The sequence below is a fragment of the Pleurodeles waltl genome, chromosome 4_2 (genome assembly GCF_031143425.1).
Source record: "Pleurodeles waltl isolate 20211129_DDA chromosome 4_2, aPleWal1.hap1.20221129, whole genome shotgun sequence".
NCBI lineage: Eukaryota > Metazoa > Chordata > Amphibia > Caudata > Salamandridae > Pleurodeles > Pleurodeles waltl.
The window spans coordinates 742,052,034-742,074,877 of NC_090443.1; the positions used below are offsets into that span (position 1 = coordinate 742,052,034).

Sequence of the window (22,844 nt, forward strand, 5' to 3'; positions counted from 1 at the left end):
TAAGTGGTAGGATTGCCCACTGCTGCATTGCCCAGAATCTCTCCTCTCACTCAAACAGGACCCTATATGCTCAGCAAATGCACCCTTAAACACTGCCAAAATTCAGACTAGCAATCTTCCACCTCTACTATTTCTATAACCGAGGCAGATAAGTGTGGAAATGCACAGATAGCTGGGTGGTAAAGCTATTTGCACTGGCCACGCTGCATTAAAATTGCCTCCACCTTCAGTTCTGGTATCAATACAGTGTGTAGAAGACTGGGGTGGGTCGGCTGCTTGCTACTCAATGCCCTAACTTGCCACCATCTCTGGAGCAGCCCCTGTGTAGTAATCCAATTAACTTCTGCAGAACGGGCCGTGCAACACTTATCTCTCTCACTGCGTTTTGCTCAAGGAATTACCATATTTTTTCCAAGATGACATGGAGCAGTTCTTGAAAGTAGGACACAATCAATGCAATGTGGTCAGTTTTCACTTAACCCAATATCACATGTGCTGCAGCATGTGGAACTGCCAATGTTGTCCCTGGAATGCACTCGGACAGCATGTGAAAATCAAGTTCCACACTAACTAGTTCATGCTGTCTAAATAGGTGTAGTTCAAAGTTTGTTGGTCTTAAATCTGTTTTTTATGGGTTAGTGGCCCACGCTTAGATATCAAGACCGTGTTAATTTGTCATGTTAGCTAAAATATCACTAATGGTCCATTCAGCCTATTCAAATAGTCACTTAAAAAGCCAATAGGTCTGACTTTAATGAACTAGTGCAAGAAACAAGGCGCTGATGCTATTTTCATGTGCTGGCATATTAAAGGCAGACCTATTGGGTTTGCCATCATTTGTTCAGAGATTATTTCTTCCCATGAACATGAATATGTATTTGAATCCCATATGTGGGCCTCCACAATGCTTAGGTGTCTATTCTGGCCGTTTCCACTATAAAAAAACTTTGATTCGTTTATAGTAGGAATGCTACGAAGATTACAGCATTGCGGCTGACCAAAGTTCTTATTAAATCAGACTACACTAATCTCTTATATTGGCACCCAATGCATTAGATTTACAGACATAGGTGTATGTATATATGTGTGTGCATATACATATGTATGTGTACGTTATTCTATACTTAACATGTTCATAGGTCATTGCATAGCTCCTAGATACATACTTATTAATCCCTGCTCTAGTTTTTATATCACACTGATCAAATGTTTTATTATCGTAAGCATTTCGCTATTCAAAACTGAGGAAAGATAAATAAATGTTAGAAAAGTACACTTATTAATTGAAAGTCTGTGTTTATGCAATACTACTTTGCTTCTCATATTATTATACCCATTATTATATTCCTTGGACATATATTCCCTTACTATGTATTTCCATATGTATTTATTTATTACTCCAGTCCTACTGTACTAGAGAGAAATTAAAAATAAATAAAATAAAATCTATAAATAAAATTCAAATTATAAATAAGTTAAAGTAAAAAATAATAATAATGAATAAATAAATTAAAGACATTTTTTAAATAAAAATAATGATTTAAAAAATGTATATCTATAAATAAAATGATAAATAAATAAAAATAATGAATATTTACTCTCTGGCAAACTTTACTTTGTCTACCCATCACCCTATGTCATGTCTTGATCAATCTATCCTCTATCCCCACTCTGACTCATCCCAAACCCATTCTACTACTTTCATCTCCAAAATAACCCTGCCTAAGCTCATCTCTCCTCTTCCACATCTAGCTCACACCAAACCTCACAACCCTATTAAATTCTCCCTCATTTATCCCACCTTTGACTCATCCAAAACCCCTCCTGCTACTATGATCTCCCTAACTCTTTCCACAGACTCTACCCTCCTCCTTCTCTCCTTTACACTCATCCCATGCGTCATCCTATTACTATAAACACTCAATTAACACTTCTGGATTCTTCCCTCCTCTATCCCTCCATTACTCTAGTCATTCCAACTAACAAACTGACATATACACTGCTCAAATTAACTCATAATAATACTAAAACTGTACTCATATTACCCTATACTAATCCACCACTAATTCCTCTTGGGTTCTGGAGTAGCGTGCTACTCGCCAAAAAGTGCTTCAACACCTCATCAGGGGTAGTAAGCGCTATATAAATACTATTACAATTACAGTAAGTTCAATATTTCACACTTAAAAGAAAAAGACCCTGGTCCACATTTACCAGCAGTAATGCAACGCAGCGCTGTGAGAAAATCTGCAGTGCTGAGTTGCTCAAATGTTAACAAGCATTTGCAATGCAATGGGTCTCACGTTTGCTTGAGTTAGAGCTATTAGTGTTGTAAATTCCTAACTGGACTTTTCTTGCCACTTAAATAGAAAATGAAAAGTAAAACAGTTGATATAAGCGAGCCGATTCAAAGCGCCATGGCCGCTATGAGCATGAGTGCGAAGGAGACACAAAAAGAAAAAGAAGTTTGCATGCAGTCAAATGTATCGGCAATCGTGCAATCATGCATGTAACAGAGGCAGTGTGCAAGGCGGTAACAAAACCGCCCCAAGGCGGGACAAATGTAAAACGCTTACCAATGATAACAAAGGATTTCTGAAAGGCAAGCCCAGAAACAAGTGAAGGTGATGGGTTTGCTTGGTTAAAAGCCCACAATACTTACAACAGGTTAAAGCGCTTGCACGTAGACCCAAAAAAATGTGTACCGCCAAATTTACTAAGAGTTGCATCCCAAAGATGTCATCATTTGCACTAATCCAAAAAGAGACTTTGGAGTTCAACCCTTATTGTTGTGTTATGTTTCAAGGGTGAGGCAGCAGTGTCTGGTGAGAGATTTATGTTGGAGGTGCACCCTCCAGTTCATATTTCATCGCCATGACAACCACTCCCAGCTAAGACAGTAAAGTATGTAATTTCGTAGGAATGACTAATTGTGCATGGAAGTATCATGTGAAAGGCTTGCCCCTTGTTTGTGCCAGGTCACATTAGCGTAGCGGGTGTGGCTCTGTGGCAAATCCTAGGGGTTTAGCATTGTTGCCGCGCCTCTACGTCCTCTTTAGATGTATTACTACTGGATTGGCTCTCTGTGAAGCAAAGTGATTTTGCGTGACAGAGCCCCCCTTAGCATTGCTCAGACACCCGCCTGGGCCTCCGTAGCTGCCATTCTGGCAGTATTGCTAGTCACTGGCGTTGACGTGAGTGGGCGGAGTTCATTAACTCCGTGTTCTGCATGTCTCCGATGACATAGACGCACTGAAAGCATCCCGCGCTCCTGGGCCCGCGGTTGCAAGGGATGCAGCTTCCTGTTCAGTTGTAAAGTGAGCCCCTCTAGAGAGGGCCATCTGCAGGCCCATCACCAGCGTCTCCGTTTGCCAGGTCCCCTGCGTCTGCCAGGGCCCTGCTAGGGTTTCACCCACTTCCTGCCGCTGACGGGCACCGAGCTGAGGGCCGTCAGTGCGAGGAGCTCGGCTAGCGACGCTGCGGCCCCTGCCCCAGGGCTCTTAACAGACAGCGCACACGAAGGGAGGGGGTAGTCCTTCCCGTGGGTAATTATTCTTTGATGGTTTTGTCAAAAGACACGAAAAAAATCTTTGTTTCGACACAACACTACCGTCTATCTTCGGTTAATGCGCCAGTCACATTTTCAGATGTAGGCGGAGAAATCACACATCAACTTAATTACAAACGGAAGTGAAATATATCATGATGATTGAATTTGCGGCCTATAAACCTGCCAGCATGTAGGATGTGTTAGGACAGTTTGGTGAATTGAAGTATTTGTTGCAGAAATCTGTGTGCAGCCCATAGGTTTGTTGTGTCAGAACTAACACAGCCTTCTGTCGACATAAGGTCCATACAATGGATGCTTTTGAATCAGATATTAAGAGCTGCCAATCACAGCGTTATGGGGTTGCACAACTTTGATGCTGGTTTTCTTTAGGATTGCACGGCTGCACTTAATATAGACAACAGTGGTGTAACACATCCTACTTAGCGGTGCAGCCACATTTTTTATAATTGGGCATAGGTAGATGAATCAAATCCTCAAACCAAAGCCTATATAAAGCGCCAAGTGAGCAAGTAATTGGCAAACACTGCTAAACAAATACCCAGTAACAAAACCAGTTACAAACATGTGGCTTCCCCGTACCGAGACCGCAAATAAAGCCAGAATTATATTTATTTTCAGTGTTTACCTGCAATTAAATGCGCCTTTGTGCAGAAGTGCCCTAGATCAAATGTCATCCACCATAGGCTGTAATTGCAAATGCTGATATTAATAGGAAATGGTGTCCAAGTGTGAATTTAGAAAGATACAAACTTGAATCAACCTCTTTATAATAAAGATCTACTTTACAATGTTTCACTGCCATGTCCCACTACTACACTGTCCTTTCACTTGATGAGTTTCTAACAGCTCCCCTTGCATAATTGCCATCTATACATTTCCAGTGGTCACTGCTACACTGTTCATAGTTACCAAGTGGCCATACATAACAGCTAACACTTTCAGCCAGTCTTGTGGGTTACAGATCAGGCTTTTATATTTAGGGATCTTTAAGCCCATGCTTGTCCATCAGTGAATGAGGAAGCAGATCTAAGGCCCCCTTGAACTCCTCAGAAAAATGTACAGGTAGGATCTTCAGTGATGTGATCTAGCACAGGTATATGATGTAGCGTTCGTATGTGCGCACTGCAGTCACTGCTGTAATATTGTTTGGCTCACTAATCTTCTTAAGATATATTGTAAATGTGGTCATCATACATTTTGTTCTACCTGAATCCTAAAGTTGCAGATACAGCTTTGAACGATTGCACGTACTGTATGTTGATAGTTATAATGGTAATGGAAATGACACATATAAATGCACCTTGACGATTAACATGTCATCCTGTTCTATGTGTGTACTGTGGAGCTACTCAGTAAAAATCAATAACGTATTTAAAAGCATGCTTATAATGTAAAACATGAAACTACAATCCAGGGCTGGCTGAAAGTGTCACCAATAGCTTGGGGCCACATGGCAGTACACTATGCAGTCTGGTGGCTCAGTAGACTAATGCTTATGGGAATCGGTGTTTGACCCCAGTCTCACAGGTTCAAATCCTGGTGGATCCACTCAGACTTTCATCATTTCAATACAATGTCTGGCACCGAGTTGGGTAACTGTAAACATGTTTTTCACAACCAGGATTCCTGAAGGGGGCAATTGTGTGAATTACAAATACGCACTATATTAAGTCTACCACAGTTAAAGTAATCACTATCTTTGTAAACTGAAATCACAACTCAAAATAGTTGCTTTCACCATCAAGCCAGCATAAATAAATACATGTTGCTTTTGGAGAAAATATTTATGACCAACAAATATTTTTATACATAGGGGTAGACTGACAAAGGATACAATGAATGCAGGTTAGACAAGACCCTGCGTACATCCGTAGAGAATAAACATAAAATAAAATGTGCTTCCCCCTATTCTCCTTTGTATGCCCTCGGCCCCACTGTCTTAGTTGAACTGTCTGTGCACAATGCTTGACAAGAGTTCAAAGGGTTGGCATCTGGTAATTTAGGATAGGAGTTCCCAAAAATTCCACACTCCAGCTAAATCACTGATCACAGAATGACTATTCTGTACACAGAATCTTTCAAACGTGCTCCTTAAAAGCCTGCAGGGGTGAAGCAATGTTCTACAAGAGCTTCGTTCATTCAGGAAGGCTGCTGTCAATGTACTTCATTGACACTGTGACATCTACACTGAGACTGCCCTGGCTTGCAAATTTGACTTTGGGGAGATCATCCAACTTTACTTCTGTGCAGGTGAAGTCCAATAGCAAGGCCAGTTGATTTTATCAGTACTTCTGAATTTTGAGTGTTTTTTCCCCACAAAGAATAGGTTTGAGGGCTCTCTTTTTTTAGACAGATGTGAGTGACATCAACATGGGAGGAAGGGAGATTGATAATTAATCTAGGCTGCTTCTGTGGTTATTCAGAGTCTAGGCGGTGTATGGTAGGTGCTGCATAAGCCTCTTAATGCCATACCAAGGCAATCAAACTTTGGTAAAACTGAGGATCATGGTAACGCAGTCTAACAGGTTAGCCCACAGTGATTTGTATAACCTGATTGTCGCTGCTATTGTGTCATCCTACGGTTACACCATGTGAAATGGGGTGCCTTTAACACCCGTATCGTCTTTAAGAATGCATACCTTATTCTTGAGGCAATTCACACACTAAGACCAGAATATGCATGTAGGTTTGTATTTTTTATTTATTTAGCACGAACCTAGCTGAATAAGCAATGGAGAGCTGTACACATGTACACCAACTAGAGATTTAAATACATTTGTTTGCTACAGTGGCACTATATTTCGCATATTTCCAGTGGTTTTACATTTTAAACATATTTACAGTTGTAAGCAATGAAAGATTGAACAACTTTCTCAGAAAACACAATTTTAGGTCAATTGCAGATCCAAGTTATGTCAGCAGCTTAGCCCCCAGACCATCTGACCAGTGACTAAAGCATCTTACGGAAGCTGTGCATCTCTGGGACATTTGCGGTACTAGAGGTCAAACTGTTCTCAAACTGTAGGTGCCAGCACACCAGAACCAACGTAGTAGGGCCCATATCATCCTGCAGTCCAGGGGTGGACTGGCCCATAAGGAAATAGCTTCCCCAGAAAGGCTGGTGCCTCTGAAGAGCCTGGCGGGCAGGGGTAGAGCCAGTTGCAAGGTGACATTTCTCAACACCTGCTGGTGTTTCAAAGTCACTGGCCCTATTGGGAATCCAAACTACCAGTTTTGGGGTGGATGAGCCAACGTCACAGGTACGCCCCTAAAATGCGGAATTTTCTTCCAGTCGCCTTACACAAGCTTCACCGTTCGTTAACTTTTAGGTGTGTTTGAAATACTGCCCTTTAAGCAACACCTGTAATTAGTGTACCTACCAGATTTCCACTCGGTGTAAACCGTTTTCTCAGCCAACTGTGTGCCACATCGCTGCTGCACTGAAAGTCTCCACACTTCACATAGTTGTATGGATGTAATTACACGCTTGGGGAGCTGCAGACTCTTCTAAGTATTTAATTACACGTTTGTACTGCGCGCCGCAGCCCTGTCCCTTGTCCTCGCTTTCAAGTACAGCTTTGTAAATGAATTACTATAAATAAGCCATCCTGCCTGGGAAAAGCCAGCTGTTGCAGTACTCGAAGGAGGCCGCCCAGACATGAGAAAGTTTCAGGAATTTATCGTGGAATCTGACAGGTCACTCCATCTCAGCTGTGCCTGGCCAACTACAACAACATGGCGGCGAGGAAGGGCCCAGTGCTCAGCGCCCCGCCTGCGCGTGCTGTCACTGACGCTGTGCGCTGCTATGCAAAGCACGCGCTCACTCCCAAAGCAGGCCAAACGCGCGAATTATGAATTAAATATGACCTACCTCGCAGAGAGGTCCTTCCCGTCCGCCCCCCGCTCTGGTAGCCTGGGGGTACGCAGAGGTCTCCTTAGGAAGCCGAACTCACGTGGCAGAGCTGAAGTGCGAGGTCCCACCTAGTAGCGCGCCTTGTGTACACATTGCCGGGTCCTGCAGCCCCGCGGCCTCTATAATTTGGGACGAGATTTCTGCTACCACAGCCGTAGCTGACTTTAGATCGCACCGCATGTCCCGGAACACGGTCATTTCTCTATTCTGGGCATAAACACCCTCTCTTGGCCCTGCATTTATCAAGCCTAGCTGTTTGCAAAGGAGCTCTATTTTGGGGGAATTGTAGCTGGACTCGTCAGCTGTGTGTCAGTCCAGTGGGGCTTTCGGGCACCACGTGCCAACTCAAGTGTGTTATTTCTCAGTTATGCTAAGAATTTGGCAGGGGCTAGACCAACACGCCCACCCACACTCGCAGGCACCTGCTGCACAGCCCACGGAAGCCGAAACAGTGGCAGAACGACTTACCAGGCAGAATAAAGGTCTCTTGAGAGGGAGGGGTTTGCAAAAAGCCATCGGGGCAGAGTCAGTCTCAAATTCAGCACGCCAGTTAACGTATTACTTGACTTATCCCTGGGCCTAGTGACCGCCCCTAAGCCCAAACGATGGGGAATTTTTTTCAGGTTTTCTATAGGCCTGTCTGCCTCTTACCCAAAAAGCAAGTTATTTCTCTTCAATATGTGATGTGAAACAACATTTTGATTTCAGAGCACACTGACTGATACTTTATCTAAAAAGATTGGTTAAAGTTAGTCCACCTGACTTGTAAGATATTGGTGTAATTTCAAAAGTTGGTGCATTGCATCATCTAAGCATGTTACGGTCCAATGATGAATTACACAATACATGTGGACATCATTTCTGGATAGTTTTATTTGTCTACTTTGCTCTGCCGCATTTTCATGACATCCCTGGGGTGCTGAGGGGAAGAGCGCTTAGACAGACAGCAACACCACACTATGACCTAGGTTTACTAAAAGTCGAGCAACACAGGACTGTGTAAAATCTGCAGGGGTGCATCGCACAAACGATAAAATAATTGCACAGAGCCATATTGCCAGAGACGCAAACCAACAACGTCATCAGCTGCGCATGCACAAAAAATGCTATCCTCGCACATTGGTAAGCATTGTCCCATGATGCAAATGCAAGCCAGCAGAATCGCGCATTGCATTTGCCCTCAAGTTCTACTCTCCAGCACCATCTTCTATGTGATGACAACTGCCAATGGGTAAGTCGTGAAAAATAAGCACGTTTATGGCATGTCCCTAGATGTTCAGCTTTCCCACTGTTTGCGCCTGGTTTCATTTGGTGCTAGGATTGAACTCAAAGCCAAGTCGTGCTACATTAGGAGTTCTCGTTTTGTGTCTATTCATCGAGATGTTTGAGCTGCTCCCTCCTCCTTGTGCCTCCTTTGCATTCATTAATCGGGGATTGACAATGTGCAATGCTCAGCCAATTGGCGTTCAAATTGCATCAACCTTTCGGTGCCAAATACATTTTGTGCCAGGAAATTCATCAGTGATGCTGTTTGAATCACAAGTGTGCCTCCACAAATGCAAGGTAAATGTGTGCCTGTACGATGAGAACCAAACTGCCAGGTCAAAGAAAAGTTATCATTCGACATAAAACTTCAAATGAGGTCATGACTGAAAATGTCAGTGTAGGAAGAATTTTTCTAAAGTTCTTTCCCCAGCCAGCATGTCTTAAAAATGCTATTTCACTTCCGCCAGGATGGATTAGGCCCAATGGAAAGTTGCCATGGAAACAATAGTTATTTTGAGTACTAAAAGTCCATGCCAAGTTGAGCAATCTGTAAAGTCTGGCATAATACCATTAGTCTATTATTAAACATCAGAGACAATGACTAGCAGTTTTATTTAAAATCTTTTATAGCTTCAGCGCCTGTAACGTTACTTAAGGTTAATCCGCTCAGCCCAATAATGATGAGAGCCCAGAGTAATAAAGCAGGAGTTAGTCCTAAGAGAATTGCAGAATGTAAATCGCCATGAGAAATAATGTGCTTTCCCACAGTCCGTGCTGAGAGCGCTGCACAGCTTCCTCTCTTGCCTTTTAAAGCAACAATATACTTACTTTTTTACAGTAACATAGGACCTTCCTTCAGTTAAGATGTTGGGAAAATTCAGAGCTCTATGCGCAAACCGGGCCACCTCAAATTAAAATCTGAATCCAGCGTTTGAGTTTTTCATCCTCCTAATTTGATGACATGCGTCGCATTGAAGTTGACACAGAATACAAGTTTAGTCACCGGATAGGTTTACGTGGCACATAAATCAACTACATGCTTTCACTTTCTGAGTATAGCTTACTCTAAGTTGCCTGCTTGTTTGCCATAATTTCTATTTATTTCTGCAAATTGCCCACTCCCCATTTCGTATATCAAATCCTCTCCTCCTGTGAAACTCTATCCATGCAACCTAACAATACCTGAGCTCCAGGAGCCTATCTAGTCATCGCAACAACAGTTTCCATGAACTCATACACCCCCCTGATGATCACGCCTAAATCCTATTGTTGAATCTTGCACAAAGAAACTTCAGTCAATGCATGGAAGGGTTTCCTTGAGAGCACAAGTCTAAACAATGACCACTAGATTAACCTCTACCCTTAGTTTCTGGCATAGCACGCTACTAGCCAGAAAGCGCTTCAATGCCTTGTCAGGAGTGAGTAAGCACTCAGCGCAAATACAATAGCTAAGAACAAATACCACCATACACAAAGTTAGATCCAGTTCTCTAAGTTGACAAAGGCGAAGATATGCAATTTCTACTTGGGGCAAAAATTCAAAATGATATACTATTTGTCACAACTCCTTGCAAACACCTGATGCTTGTTTTTAGCTTCAAACACATCCTCAAGAGTCCATCAAATTCAAGTCATAGGGGATGCCACCACAAATGAAAAGCAGCATAAAGTCAAAGTTTTAAGTGAGCGCGAGCATTCATTTAGTATTTCCACATAGCCTTTCTTTGCTTTGTATCAGTTCTTTAGGCACTGAAATGTGTTCGTTGTGTTTCCAGTATACCTGCAGTCAAGGGCATACAAACATCAAAACAATGAAACTGCTGCCTTCCCTGCACTTCCCCGGGTTAGAATGCACTGTCTGTCTCGGGCTTTAAAACCATATTGACATAAATGAATGCATGCGACTAAGAGGCCTTGCCAGAACACCCATGAAGAAGCAAAGTTGGTAGTTATATAGAACACAAAAATATTTTCGGTCATTTACTTTGAAATAAAGGTTGGCAAAAAATAAATGATGACCTGAAGTTAGTGGCATTACAATATGATAAATAATGGTATGCAACTACAGCGCTATGTAAAATTGGCACTCACCTTGATTCTAAAGACAGATTTCCGCTGATAGAAGCAGCAGAGCGCTGCTGCGAGCGCTTGGAAGACGCTGCAGTTCTTAGGCATTTTCGAGTCTTGTGTCCAGTAACCTGGCCCTGCGCCACCAGGCACTTGAGCTCCAAGTCCCTGGATTTCACTTTCAACTAACAAGCACCAGCTAAGCCCTGGGATCTAAGTGATTGGCTTCCACTCACTGCTCACAACCATTAGTCTGAGGCCCTGTGACCCTAGTGATCGATCCACCCTCTGCTCACAGTGACCTGTCAGAATCTTGTGCTCCAAGGAAAAGGCTTTCACTCTGCTCAGGCGCATCTGCTTGGGATCCTAATGTCCAAGTGACTGGCTTCCACCATCTACTCACAAGAATCCGCCTGGGACCCTTTCCGCCATCTGGTGGTTTTCAAACCTTTGCTCACAGGCATTTATCAGTGACTCAGTTCTTCAAGTGACTGGCTTCCACCCTCTGCTCACAAGCATCTGCCCTGGACCAAGTGCTCCAAGTGACAGGCTTCCACCCTCAGTTCAGAAGCATCTGCTTGGGATCCCGGACTACAAGTGACTGGCTTCCACCCTCTTCTCACAAGAACCTGCCTGGGAACCGGTGCACTAAAAGGAAGACTTCCACCCTCTGCTCACAAGTATCTCCTTGGGATCCTGAGCTCTAAGTGACAGGCTGCCACCTTCTGCTCACAAGCATGTGCTTGGGATCCCGGACTACAAGTGACTGGCTTCCACCCTCCGCTCAGCAGCCTCCGCCTGGGACCGCCTGCTCATCTGGAGCATCCTTCTCAGTGACTTCTGGCATGGGACGGGGGCCTGCCCGCACAGAGTGCAGCGATCCTCCCGCGGTCCCACGCTCCCAGCAGTGTAACCCTAGCCCCAGGCCCCGCCGCTCGGATTCCCCAAGGCTTTAAGCTTCCTTGTACACAAAGCATTAGCATCCACCCGGCCAGCGCTCGCCCCCCCACCTACCTGCAGCACTAGGTTCCGGCAGCTCCCCCATTCCTTCCTGGCAGCAGCTCGGCGCCCCCCGCCCGGGTAGAAGGAGCAGGAGCCCCGGAAGCAGCTCACGGCGCCAGGGCTGTCCATGGCAGAGTGGGAGCCCCGGTGCCCACGGGTGTGCGCCTGCCCCTTCTCAGCCGAGCGGTGGGAGGCCCTGGAGCCCTAGGTAGCCCAGCAAAGGCAGGCCTGTTTGTCTTTAATTAGACAGCTCCTGACAGCAGGTCACGGGAGAACAAGAGAGGAGAGACCAGCACATAGAGGCTTTCAACATGGGGTGACCGCGGTGTGGGCAAGGGGGGCTGGCAGTGTTTACCTAGCTGGCAGTCAGTAAATACATGGCAGAGATCGGAACACACATAGCTCGCTATACCCTGCCCTCACGGGGTGAGATTTCCTCCCTGACAAAGAACTTACCAGAAGGGGTTCGCGCCCCGCACAATGGGGTGGAGGGGACCGCTCAAGGGGAGAGGTGGTCAAACACGTACGTCTTATGCTGCGACTCTCTTAGGAGGCCCAAGTCAAGTGTTTGCGGGGAAGAGATTCCATTTAAGTCAATACAGCTGAACAGGGTTTTTGAAGGCGCGGGAAGCAGGTGACATGTTGGGAGGGTGAAGAGGTTTCTAAGGCAGGCCACACACTCTAGGCAAGGGTCAGGATCCCACCCTGAAGGGCAAGTGCTGCCATCTTCGTATGCCCAAATGTCAAGTACGTTTTATTCTATCGATCTGCGGTAAAATTGTCCCGAATCTCAACCACCAACATCTTGTCAAGGTAACCATACACAGGGGAGTGTAGATTTACTATGCTTCACTTTACACCTGTTTACCTTGATCTATATATCAACTACAAATAAGTTGACACCGTAATTACATACAGGGAAGTGTTTATTTACTATTCTTAAACTCCTCGTCTACTTACCTTGATGATTTATTTATCGTAACTGGAATATCAACATATCATCACAGTAAGCATAAACAGGGAAGTGTAGATTTACTATTCTTAACTACACAACCTTTCAAGGAGTGCCTCACTGACCTTGGTGAGGGCCCTTAGTTTCTCACGCCTATCCACACAACCAGCCCTTCTCGTTCTTCATTATTTGCACACAATGCAGAGTCACTCCTCCTCTCTGGACTCTCTTCATGTCCCACTGATGAGCACACGGGTCCACTGCTTGCCACCTCCATTAGTACTATGTATAGAAGAGTTAGTCTAACCCAGGCCAGTGGCTGGTGCTTATGGCCGGGCCACTGGAATTTTGTGATTCGGTGGCAGTGGCATGCTTTGCATAATTATTGATTTGCAGCATTTGCCACATAACCCATCATCTGCTGCAAAATCTGCAGTTTTTAAGAAAAACAAAAAAATAGCTTCAAGCTCAGACGCATCACAAATTACTAAACCATGGCGACTTGTTCCTGCGCAGTGGAAGACCTTTCCCAAAGGCTGACTGGCCATCTTTCAGTTGCTTATTGCTGTATATGGTTTTAAACCAGTACTACTGCGTTGAGGTCTTTGCTCAATGTTACGATGTGTAATAATTATAAAATCACCAAGTAGTGCAATCACAGAATGTGTAGCTTTATGCCGCATAATTTGCCTTTTGTTGCTGGATAATTTATTCAACCCTGTCACATAATTTGTTCCTTCCTTGCCACATTAATCCAGTGGCCATGATTGTGGTACATAAACTCCTTAGCTCCGTGTCAAAGATGTACTGTTGCCTTTGCCACTTTCATTTTGACTTCTCCTTAAAGGAGAACTGTTATCCAACTGTACTGTGTCCTTCTGCCCTATGAAACCCCATAAACCTTTTATGTGCTTAGATTTGCATCAATTCTCCCTCGGCTGGGAGCGTGGGAAGTCAGACTTCATAAGTTCTATGGCGTGCATCAAAACAATAATTAAGCAGCGAGTTCTCCTAATGGTTTGCCTTAAACGACACGAATCATTTACCCTTTCATATCAAAGCACATTGTCACAATTTACTACACCTCTGTAATTACTATTACCTCTGAGCAGACCAGGTCATTTGTCCCCGTGGACACATAAACAGCGTGACTGCAGTACACCCAAAGGCTGCCGGCCTTTCTGGCTTCAACTCAGGTTACTGCAGGTCTAAAGATTAAAGGCAAACATTTTCATTTGTCATTACCGCAGCCTTGGGTACTGCAGCAGCCATCAGTGGGCCAGTGCTGGCACACCCAAAAGGCAAAGGCAAGAGTCTTATGGCTCAACCTAGTGTCCATACTAAGTTATTATGCAAGGCTTGAAATGTTTTTCCCTCTCAGCATATGGGGAGCACTGCAGAGACAATATTTTATTTTGCTGGGAGTGCTTAAACTCCATCTGCATTTCTTGCACAATAGAACAGGGTTTTATTCCTAAATTCATTTACATGTTTTTATGATTTTAAGTTAAAAATAATTTTGATAACTTTTCCTGGCACAAGTGCTAGACTTTCTTGGACAATAGGGGTCCACTAAAAGTGGTACTCCTTCTGACGCAGGCAGCTGCCCCCCAGTGCCCTGACCACAAGTATACTAACTGTGGGTGGCCTCTAGTTATTGAAGAGAGTACAGGCCTCTTTACCTGAATTTAAGTGGAAAAACTGCAACTTTTTCTCCTTGGTACAATCCATGTACCATACCATGCCTCAGCCCCATAATTTCCTCTGATTGGATGATGTGTGCTTGAGAGTGCTCCATACGTGAGAGGTGGTGTAGACTTGGGTTGGGGGGTCCCACCAGATGTAGGTAGCCCCTAAGGTTACATGGTGCTCTGTAGGGTTTGATGGTGGTCAGTGTTGCTGTCTTCACTCTCCCTGCATGTCCCTCTGGCCTCCTCCACTGACTCCCTACCCCTCTAGGATTCATCCTGAAGCCTCTCTGAGTTTGGATACAGGAAGATACTTGTGTTCCTCACTGGGCCTTAACCAAGTCAACTGAAGCAGCTCAGCCTATGGCCTGACAGGAGCAATACTTGACCAATGAAATGACCCAAAGGCATGGCCAAGTCTACAGACTTTAGGCAGAGACTGTTGAGAGGTCAGCTACGCGCCACATCTAAAACGCAGGCGGACAGAACTGTCAGCTCTATGCTTTATTCCTCTACGGCGACTGTTATTAGGAATTTATTGAGGCGGGGAGGAGATGCCTGCGCGTCATGTTAACTGTGCATTTTAAATATAAGCTGTGAATATTTACATGTTAATAGTTTCCTTTTTACGACGTGCATAAAGATTATGGACAAAGGCCAAATTAGCTAAGGCAAAAAATGCCTCTTCAGAATGTAAGGGCAGTGACACTTGAGGCGACAGGCATTGCAGTCCAGTTCTCCATTCCAGATCAGCCCTCTTTCTGCTGAGGATCAAAACCGCATCTCAGACTTTAGGAGCAGGCCCAGGTAACTATGACAAACCACTGCCACATTTACACATCTTATACCTGATCAGATACTCCATTTGTGAGTTTAAGTCACCGCCATCCACTCTGGAGCTGCGGTGATGTTGATCTGGTAGAAAACCAAGGTAAGGTATGGCCCATGATACTCAGCCCTTCATTGCTCCAAGTAATGTCATTTAACCAAATTGATTTGTAGTATCATATCCTCACTTTGATCATGCCTAACCTCTCAGACTATGTCATTTGCCAAAAATCATGTCTGAGCTAAGCCTTCCAAATGAATCACCAGCCACTTAGTCTCACTTTTCATGGAATCTCATCCGCTGAATTTAGCCTTTAGAACTTGGCTGCTGACACTGAGGTTGTGCAATGCGTTCTTGGATACTCCTTGCACATATTTGATAGGTTGCACCGCTAAAAGCTCATTAAAGATACATAAGTATATAAAAAGTCACCATAGGCCAGCTGGAGATCACGTGATGCCAGCTGCTGCAGCTGCCACAGAAAGGGGGTGTCGGATTCTTCACTGGCACACACCGAAAAGGGCGAGCATTCTCGGCTTTCCACTGCGCCCGCCGAGCCCCCGAATCGTGGCCATAATTCATGCTCTCCAGTTCCAAGCCCCTGTGGAATTCGGCCCTTGTGACCCCAGAGGGCAGTTGCTAATCTCTGCGCTAATTTATTACGGAAGATTGAATTAAGCAAGCAAGCAGGCTGAGTGTCCCTCGGTGGGACAGACGGCCGAGGGATGCACGTGCCCCGGAAAGGAAAAGTGACCGAGCTGCAAAGGCTGTGCTCCTGCCAGTCACCCGAGGCAGAGCCATGTCTCAGTTTCAGGGGCTCAGGCAATCACTTTCTGGGGGTCAGCCCTGACATGTGATTAAGGAAAGCAGTTGATAATAACAGTTCTTTCGGCTGCGAATCTCACAAGTGAAACAAACAAAAAATGATGAATGAAATGCATTACCTAGTTTCAACCACTTGTAATTACTGTGGGTAACATTCCAAACTATCATTTTTTTGTTCACTGTGTTACTTCGGACGGAGACCAGCCATCTGCAAATCAGACCTGGTCCTTTTCCAATAGAAACAGTTCAGGTCGGACTGCCAGACCAGCTCCCCTTTAAACAAGCGCGCAAGGAAGGCTCGGTGTGTTTTGGTCTTTTTGGGCCTCCTCAGTGAAACGCAGCTGGTGCTTCATAGCACGATGAACAGGGGAGGATGCTCTCTACACCGAGCCTTCATCAACGCAAATGTAGGCCCATTCATGTGTAGAAGAGTCAGTATACAGGAAATAGGTAAGCAAAATGCTTGTCTTGAACTGTTATTTTTAGAGAAATCAGATTTTTGGATATGTTACTGGGAACAGATGCCAGTGAGATAGGTGCTGTTTTGCTCTATTACTAAACAATATATAAAAATACTGTTTTTCCCCATTTCGCATTGATTGCTAAAAGGTCCTGTTTGCTTGAGAGTTGACAGAAATTTGACAGTCTGCTATGATTTGGAGTTCAGCACAGCAGACATGCCAGGCAATGACTATCCCCTGCAATTGCAAGGTGGCTCTGTCATACCCTGACTGCGACCCGCACCTCGCAGCCTATCACAGGGGCAGGAAGTATCACCCACAAAATGTTTTTTTTAAAAGTAGTCATGTTGAACAGAAACGGTTTCACAGAGCGACCAAACAGGGGACTTCATAAAGAATTTTAACAACAAATGAAGCACACCATTATTTTTACAAGTTTTTGTCAGAATTATGTATTTTCACAGGATTTTGTCTCCACATTATTTCTAAAAGAGGATGAGACACAACACAGGAGAATTAGTATTGTAAAAAGTCTGCTTTTTGTGATGGCGCCCCATCCTAGTAGGTGACCCAGCATGTCGCGATATAGGCTAATGTGGAAGGGATGATAGCCTGGTATGGAAGAGGGGTGCAGGGGTGATGGGGAGGCACACAGTGGGAGCTGTAGATGGCTGATGCCAGAGGTGAAAGTTTGGGGAGAGTTGAGGGGTTCAAGGATGGGGTACAGAGAAGGTGGCACAGTTCACGGGACAGTGAGGCACAGAACAAGGAGGCCAGCACTAGGGAGAGCTTCAGAAAAGAGAGGCAAAGTGAACAGCAGTGCAGAGGAGCAGTGCAGAGAGGGTGTTGGCAAGAGAAGGCCTTGGAGAGACCCCGCTGCAGTAACCCTATAAAGTAACCATATACTTCTGCTCTCGGAAACAGCAACCTCTTCTTTGACTCTGGATAGCTCTATGCTGCCTTTTGACTAGGGTCACGCGATACAAATAACACATTCAAACAACATATGTAGTTATTGACTAGAGAGTGGGGGTGTGAGCTATCAGTCGATGTGGACTTGAAGGATGCCACACAAGTGGACATGAAGAGTTTAGACCATATGGTTGGAAGAAATATAAAGGTCTCTGGCCTATCAATATTTATCCAAAGTCCCATAAAGAAGGGCATTCCAAAATCTTGTGAGTACAAGGATCTCCACATCTGTATCCAAAGAGATGGAGCATGAGTTGTCTTTGAGAGGCCAGCTTTTGCTGTCTGGTCAAGAGGTACACAGGTATCAGCTTCATAAATTCTTCGGGAAAGTGGGAATTGTGGATGAGGCGCAGGGTTCTGAATTTTACACTTTGTTTGACTGGTAGACAAAGGAGAGGCTTCAGCTTTGGTGTGATGTAATCAGTTCTCTGTAACTCGGATGACCAAAGTTACTCTGGTTTGTGCTCTTTCGAACATCCCCATCCATCTGGATGGGAGCTCTGCATGGACAGTATTGCAGATGGGAGCTCTGCATAGACAGTATTGCAGTGGTCGATCCTGGAAAGAGGGTCACCTTGAGAAAGCCTATGATGCGATGATGTGTTAACAGAAAAAGGTGTATCCTGGAGCGGGAAGTCTAAGTACTGCTTCTTTGTCACTCCAGGAACATTTCCTATATTTTTATTAGTCTCTAAACAAAATGCCACCTAGTTTTAGCTTGACACCAACATCCATACAAAGAACTCATCTGCTGGTAAACTATAGCATATTAATAAATGGTTGAGAAACCAAGCATGACTAAATCTTTATTAAAAGACATGTTGCGGCCAATGAGAAAATTGTGAAGCCTATGTGAATTCCACAGTCTTTTCCAGCTCAACGTAGATAACATAAGAAGCTAATGAGGGAAATGTGTTGTTTGCAAGGCTCCACGTCACGCCAACAAATGTTTCTTGTATTCCCACAAGGAAGTTATTTTCAATTATCTTTGTAAGGATGAACAGTGTAGGGTTTATGACAGTCTGATGTTCCTCACAGGTGCTGAAACGACAAGTTATGTCAGCATCCCCTGTGAGTGTAAAGCTTCAGCTTGTGAGGCGCTATCGACTAATCTGCCCTGCTGCTTGAGTCCCCAGAACAGTTTACCTAGAGTTTGAACAAAACGTGTACATCAACTGTTCTAGATAACCATTTTACCTAGTTCCTCAGCCATTTGTTGTTTATGATTTTGTCTTAAAACTTGCCATAATATTTATTATACCCACGGAGAAGCACCTTGCAAAACAACAATGCCTAATGCTAAGGTCGAGAGATGGACCTTACTTGGTGCTGAAACGACTGGGCCTTGCCCCCTGCTTAGTGTGAATGGCTGATGGGTTTCAAGGTATTGCACTAGCAGAAATATCTAATTTCTAGAGAAAACAAGATGCACATGCTCTCTCAAAGCAAGGAAATGCAGAACCTGAAAATCCAAGCATAGGGCCCTTCCCACTGATCCGCACACTGGGGGGAGCTCTGGTGGCTTGTAGTTAACAGAGGTCTGCGGGATTTCAGTGTATGTTAATTAGCAATCAGAGATAATTGCAGGGGAAACACATGCCACCCATGATAAATGGATTCCAGACTTTGAACTTCGCTGTTTATGTTTTCTATAAAAAGGCAAGCTGATCCTGTGATGTTCAAAGAGTGACCTCAAAAGGAGGGTGGGTATTGTTCATCCTTTAAATGTTTTATGTTTCTTAAAATAGGAGCAACAAGTTGCATCAACAAGGGAAGTCCTCTAAATAGCATACTGCCACGGGCGTGTGGTAATTTTAGAGACGAGCGGTTTAGGCAGTGTACTTTGTCGTTAAAACTCTGCCACAAGAACTAGCAGCACATTTTGGACCATAATGTACCAACACATTTTCCCATAGACACAGAATGGGTAAAACCCTTTGATACATCTGGCCCTTTAAGAAGTAGTACACACCCCAGCCAATGGTATACGTACAGAAGTAGTGATGCAGTGCTGAGGCGAGAGATGCACCAAGCTCAAAGGGTCAATACCAGTGGGATGGGACTGAGGCATGTCTTCTGCAATGAGACAAGCGGTACTCATATGTGTATGGCCGACTCCCTGAGGAGGCCCATCTTCTGGAAACCCAGAACTTGCAGACAACAGTCTGCACGCCAACTCTTACAATAATGCCAAGCAGCCAAGGACCTATCAAACTCTTCACTATACAGAAACAGTGTGAAATGCTGTAAGAAACTGGGAGTAATTAGTTGAGAGGTGAGCACCCACTTCAAATAATAATCACAATCCTTGTCAGGGTGAACCACAAAAGTCCCAAAATGAACCAGAGCTCAACGCCCAGGGAGTTATCGTAGAGAGCAGACAGGCTTTACTTAGAGCAATGTAGAAGTATTTATGCAGTACCAAAATAGAAATTAAGTTGAAATGCAAAAGAATATAACATTCAGAATGAACTAGAAATAGAGCAAAAATAGAAAGCAAAATTATGAAAATCAAATAAGGGGAACCAGAGATATGAACTTTTCTAAGTTTTAAGAAGTAATAGCGCCAAGAAGCACACATTTCCGGTGACAGTCAATGGTCATGGTGGAACAGAACCTAGGTGCAATTTGACACTGATCGTGATTAAGTGCGGGTCAGACACACTAACCAAGTTTGTCCCATTCAAAGATTTTACCTTTTGACTTCAGTCTTTTAAGTCTCAATCCACTAAAGGAGTACACTTCTAAACACCCAGGTCAGGCACTTAGAGACTAACAGGGTGGAAGGCCGAGGCCAAAAGCAGTGTCCAGTCCAGGTGTCACTGATCAGCTGGGCAGCTGCAGAAAAAGCACTCTTGTAGGTTATGTCCCTGTAGCCAGTCTTATGACCTTTGGAGGCCACTTCCTTGTCCTGGCTAAAAGCGGGAGATGAAGCCCAGTCTTCTAGGCTCTTCTAAGATCTCAAGAAGCAGACTCAGATCCAGGAGTGTTCTGTAGTGGGTACCAGGAGATGCCACATTTATGCCTGGCACAAATTAGTCAGTGGTAATAACCCCTGGGGACACCCTAACCAATGGGGTAAAGATTTCCAGGGCAAACCCAACCCACCTGTGCCTTTCAAGATGACTGTAGTCTCTTTGGCCACACTAAACTTGGGCTCTGAGGATTGCACGTCTGTGGCGAGTGTACTTCAGTAATCCTAGTGCCCTCTCACATTTATTACTAAAACCAAGTTTGAGGCATATTCTTTACCCACAACAACTTCTGAGACAGAAGTCTGGTAGAACAAAAGTTACGTTTTCAGTAACCAGACAGTAGATACATTCTAATTGTTTTGGCATCCAGTTTCCCTCCTTTGAAGTGCACCTAAAATGTTCTATGTGAACCCAGTAGACCTGTCCAACAGGCTTTGACACTGTAATGGCAAAAATAGGCTCACTGTGATTGGGGCCTGGCTGGCTGGTGGGACAAATGGAGGACAATGCCCAAGTGTCAGCTAACATTTGCCTGTGACAGGGGAGGCCTCTTTGAAATGTGTCCCATATGTAATATGAAAGAAAAACCTCCAGACCTATCCAGCATGATTTGACATTCAAGCAGGATTTGACACTTTAATGTAAAAAAAGATCCTCACAGCCACACCCTGCACTATCTTTTAGGTTCAGATGGGTCATCTCTGGCCATTCAAGTCAGCATATTGTTTGCTTCTGGGAGCAAGTTCACACCTCATTCACACCTTTTCAAATTTTAATTACTAGCATGCAGCAGCAGGAGAGCAAAATGCATATTTAGCTTCCAGTGACTTCAGGCAGGGCAATGGTAACTTTCTAAAAGTCCATTCTCCTAAGTATTTATTACAAATCCAGCTTCACCTGTGAATTTAACTTGTAATCCATATTTTCAGAAAGTCCAAAAAATGAAATTTGTAGATGTTTCCTAGCTTGAGATAATATTTATCAAGCCTAATATATATTCCAGCGTTTTCCAATTGAGTAGTCAACCCTGTTACAGTGAAAATTGCTTTTACCGCCCTTCAACTGTAAAGACATGCTAAACATTAAATTTTTACATGTTCTACTTTTAATTACCATGCACTCTTCCTTTTGCAATAAGGCCTACTTAGGGGTGACTTATTAATACTTAAAGAAATATTTAAGCCTGTCCAAATGGATCATTTCACAGGTCGAATCTCAGTTTAAAACTACAACTAGGCTACAATGGTAGGCTGAGAGACGTAATTTACAGTGCCACTGCAACGGATGGCACCATGAGTACTGCTTTCCATTGTAGTGTTTAATTTATAGGCCGGGATGCACTTTATACCATATACTAGGGACACAAAGACAAATAAAAAAAAAACAATAAGGTGTTTACCAATTTTGCCATGTTGAAGGGAGGAGCACAATCAGTTTACCACTGGTTAGCAATGGTAAAATACAGAGTTCTATAGTCAGTGAAACATAGAGTTCAGCAAAAAAGAAAACAATCTGGGGTGATCCTGCAGAAAGAGCAAATTTGGAACACATGACAATCTTGAGTTCTGTCTCTGGTATAGACTAGGATAGTCAGGTCCAGCATAGATCCAAGATGACCAGGTCCATACTAGATTTTCAGGCTATTCATATAAGAATAATTTACGTAAAATTAAATTAAATATTTATATAGTGAATTGTTATTCTGAAAATCTGCAATGATCTTCTTTTTTGAAACTGTGCTTTACACCCCTAAGGTAATCAATCAGTGTTTTTTTAATGCATATGAGCAAAAACAGCAGAACAGAGTTTGCATAGATTAGGAGAAATGTATGTTTTGATTATTTATCAAAGCATATATCAGGTGAAACCATTGAGAATCCAAATGCAAGTCACCAGCAAAGAGTGTAGGCCACTTGGCCTGTGTTCCACTAACAGACACCAGCAAAAGGAAAGCGATCTGACCTGCTGATGTGTTGCTTGACCCTAGAACCTGGGTTTTAATCCCACTTTCAGCACTTGATCTTAAATTGTATGGTTCTGGGTAAAAGGTTTTCTCTTCCTGAGTAGTCAATAAATTGAGACTATGGGTCAGATTTAGAGTTTGCAAATGCAATGGAGCATGCTGCTCATCAAACTCTTGGTCAGCTCACCTCAACCTGAAGTATTTTGTCAATGGAGCTACCATCGGCTTCGTTGATGGAATACTTCCTCTGTCAACCAGACGGAATGAGGGACATCGGAAGAAAGACATTAAATTGACCACCCTATTTAGGATGGATGGTGTAGTGCCTGTTTCCCCTGTCTGCCTCGTCGGGAATAACCT

General features: G+C 43.9%; 1 protein-coding gene across 5 annotated transcripts in view; it reads right to left on the bottom strand.

Annotated features, from left to right (window-relative positions):
• Positions 1-22,844, bottom strand: part of BCAR3 (BCAR3 adaptor protein, NSP family member) — a 167,645-nt gene that overhangs the window by 60,487 nt on the left and 84,314 nt on the right. The window contains exon 1 of one of the 5 annotated variants that reach the window (XM_069232384.1): positions 11,832-11,953. The exons of 3 other annotated variants lie outside the window; for them this stretch is intronic. In XM_069232384.1, coding sequence (XP_069088485.1) covers positions 11,832-11,948 — 117 coding nt within the window. In that variant the 5' untranslated portion in view covers positions 11,949-11,953. Of the gene's footprint in view, positions 1-10,841; positions 11,598-11,831; positions 11,954-22,844 lie in introns of those variants that run through there. One more of the 5 variants, XM_069232385.1, reaches the window with a different exon arrangement.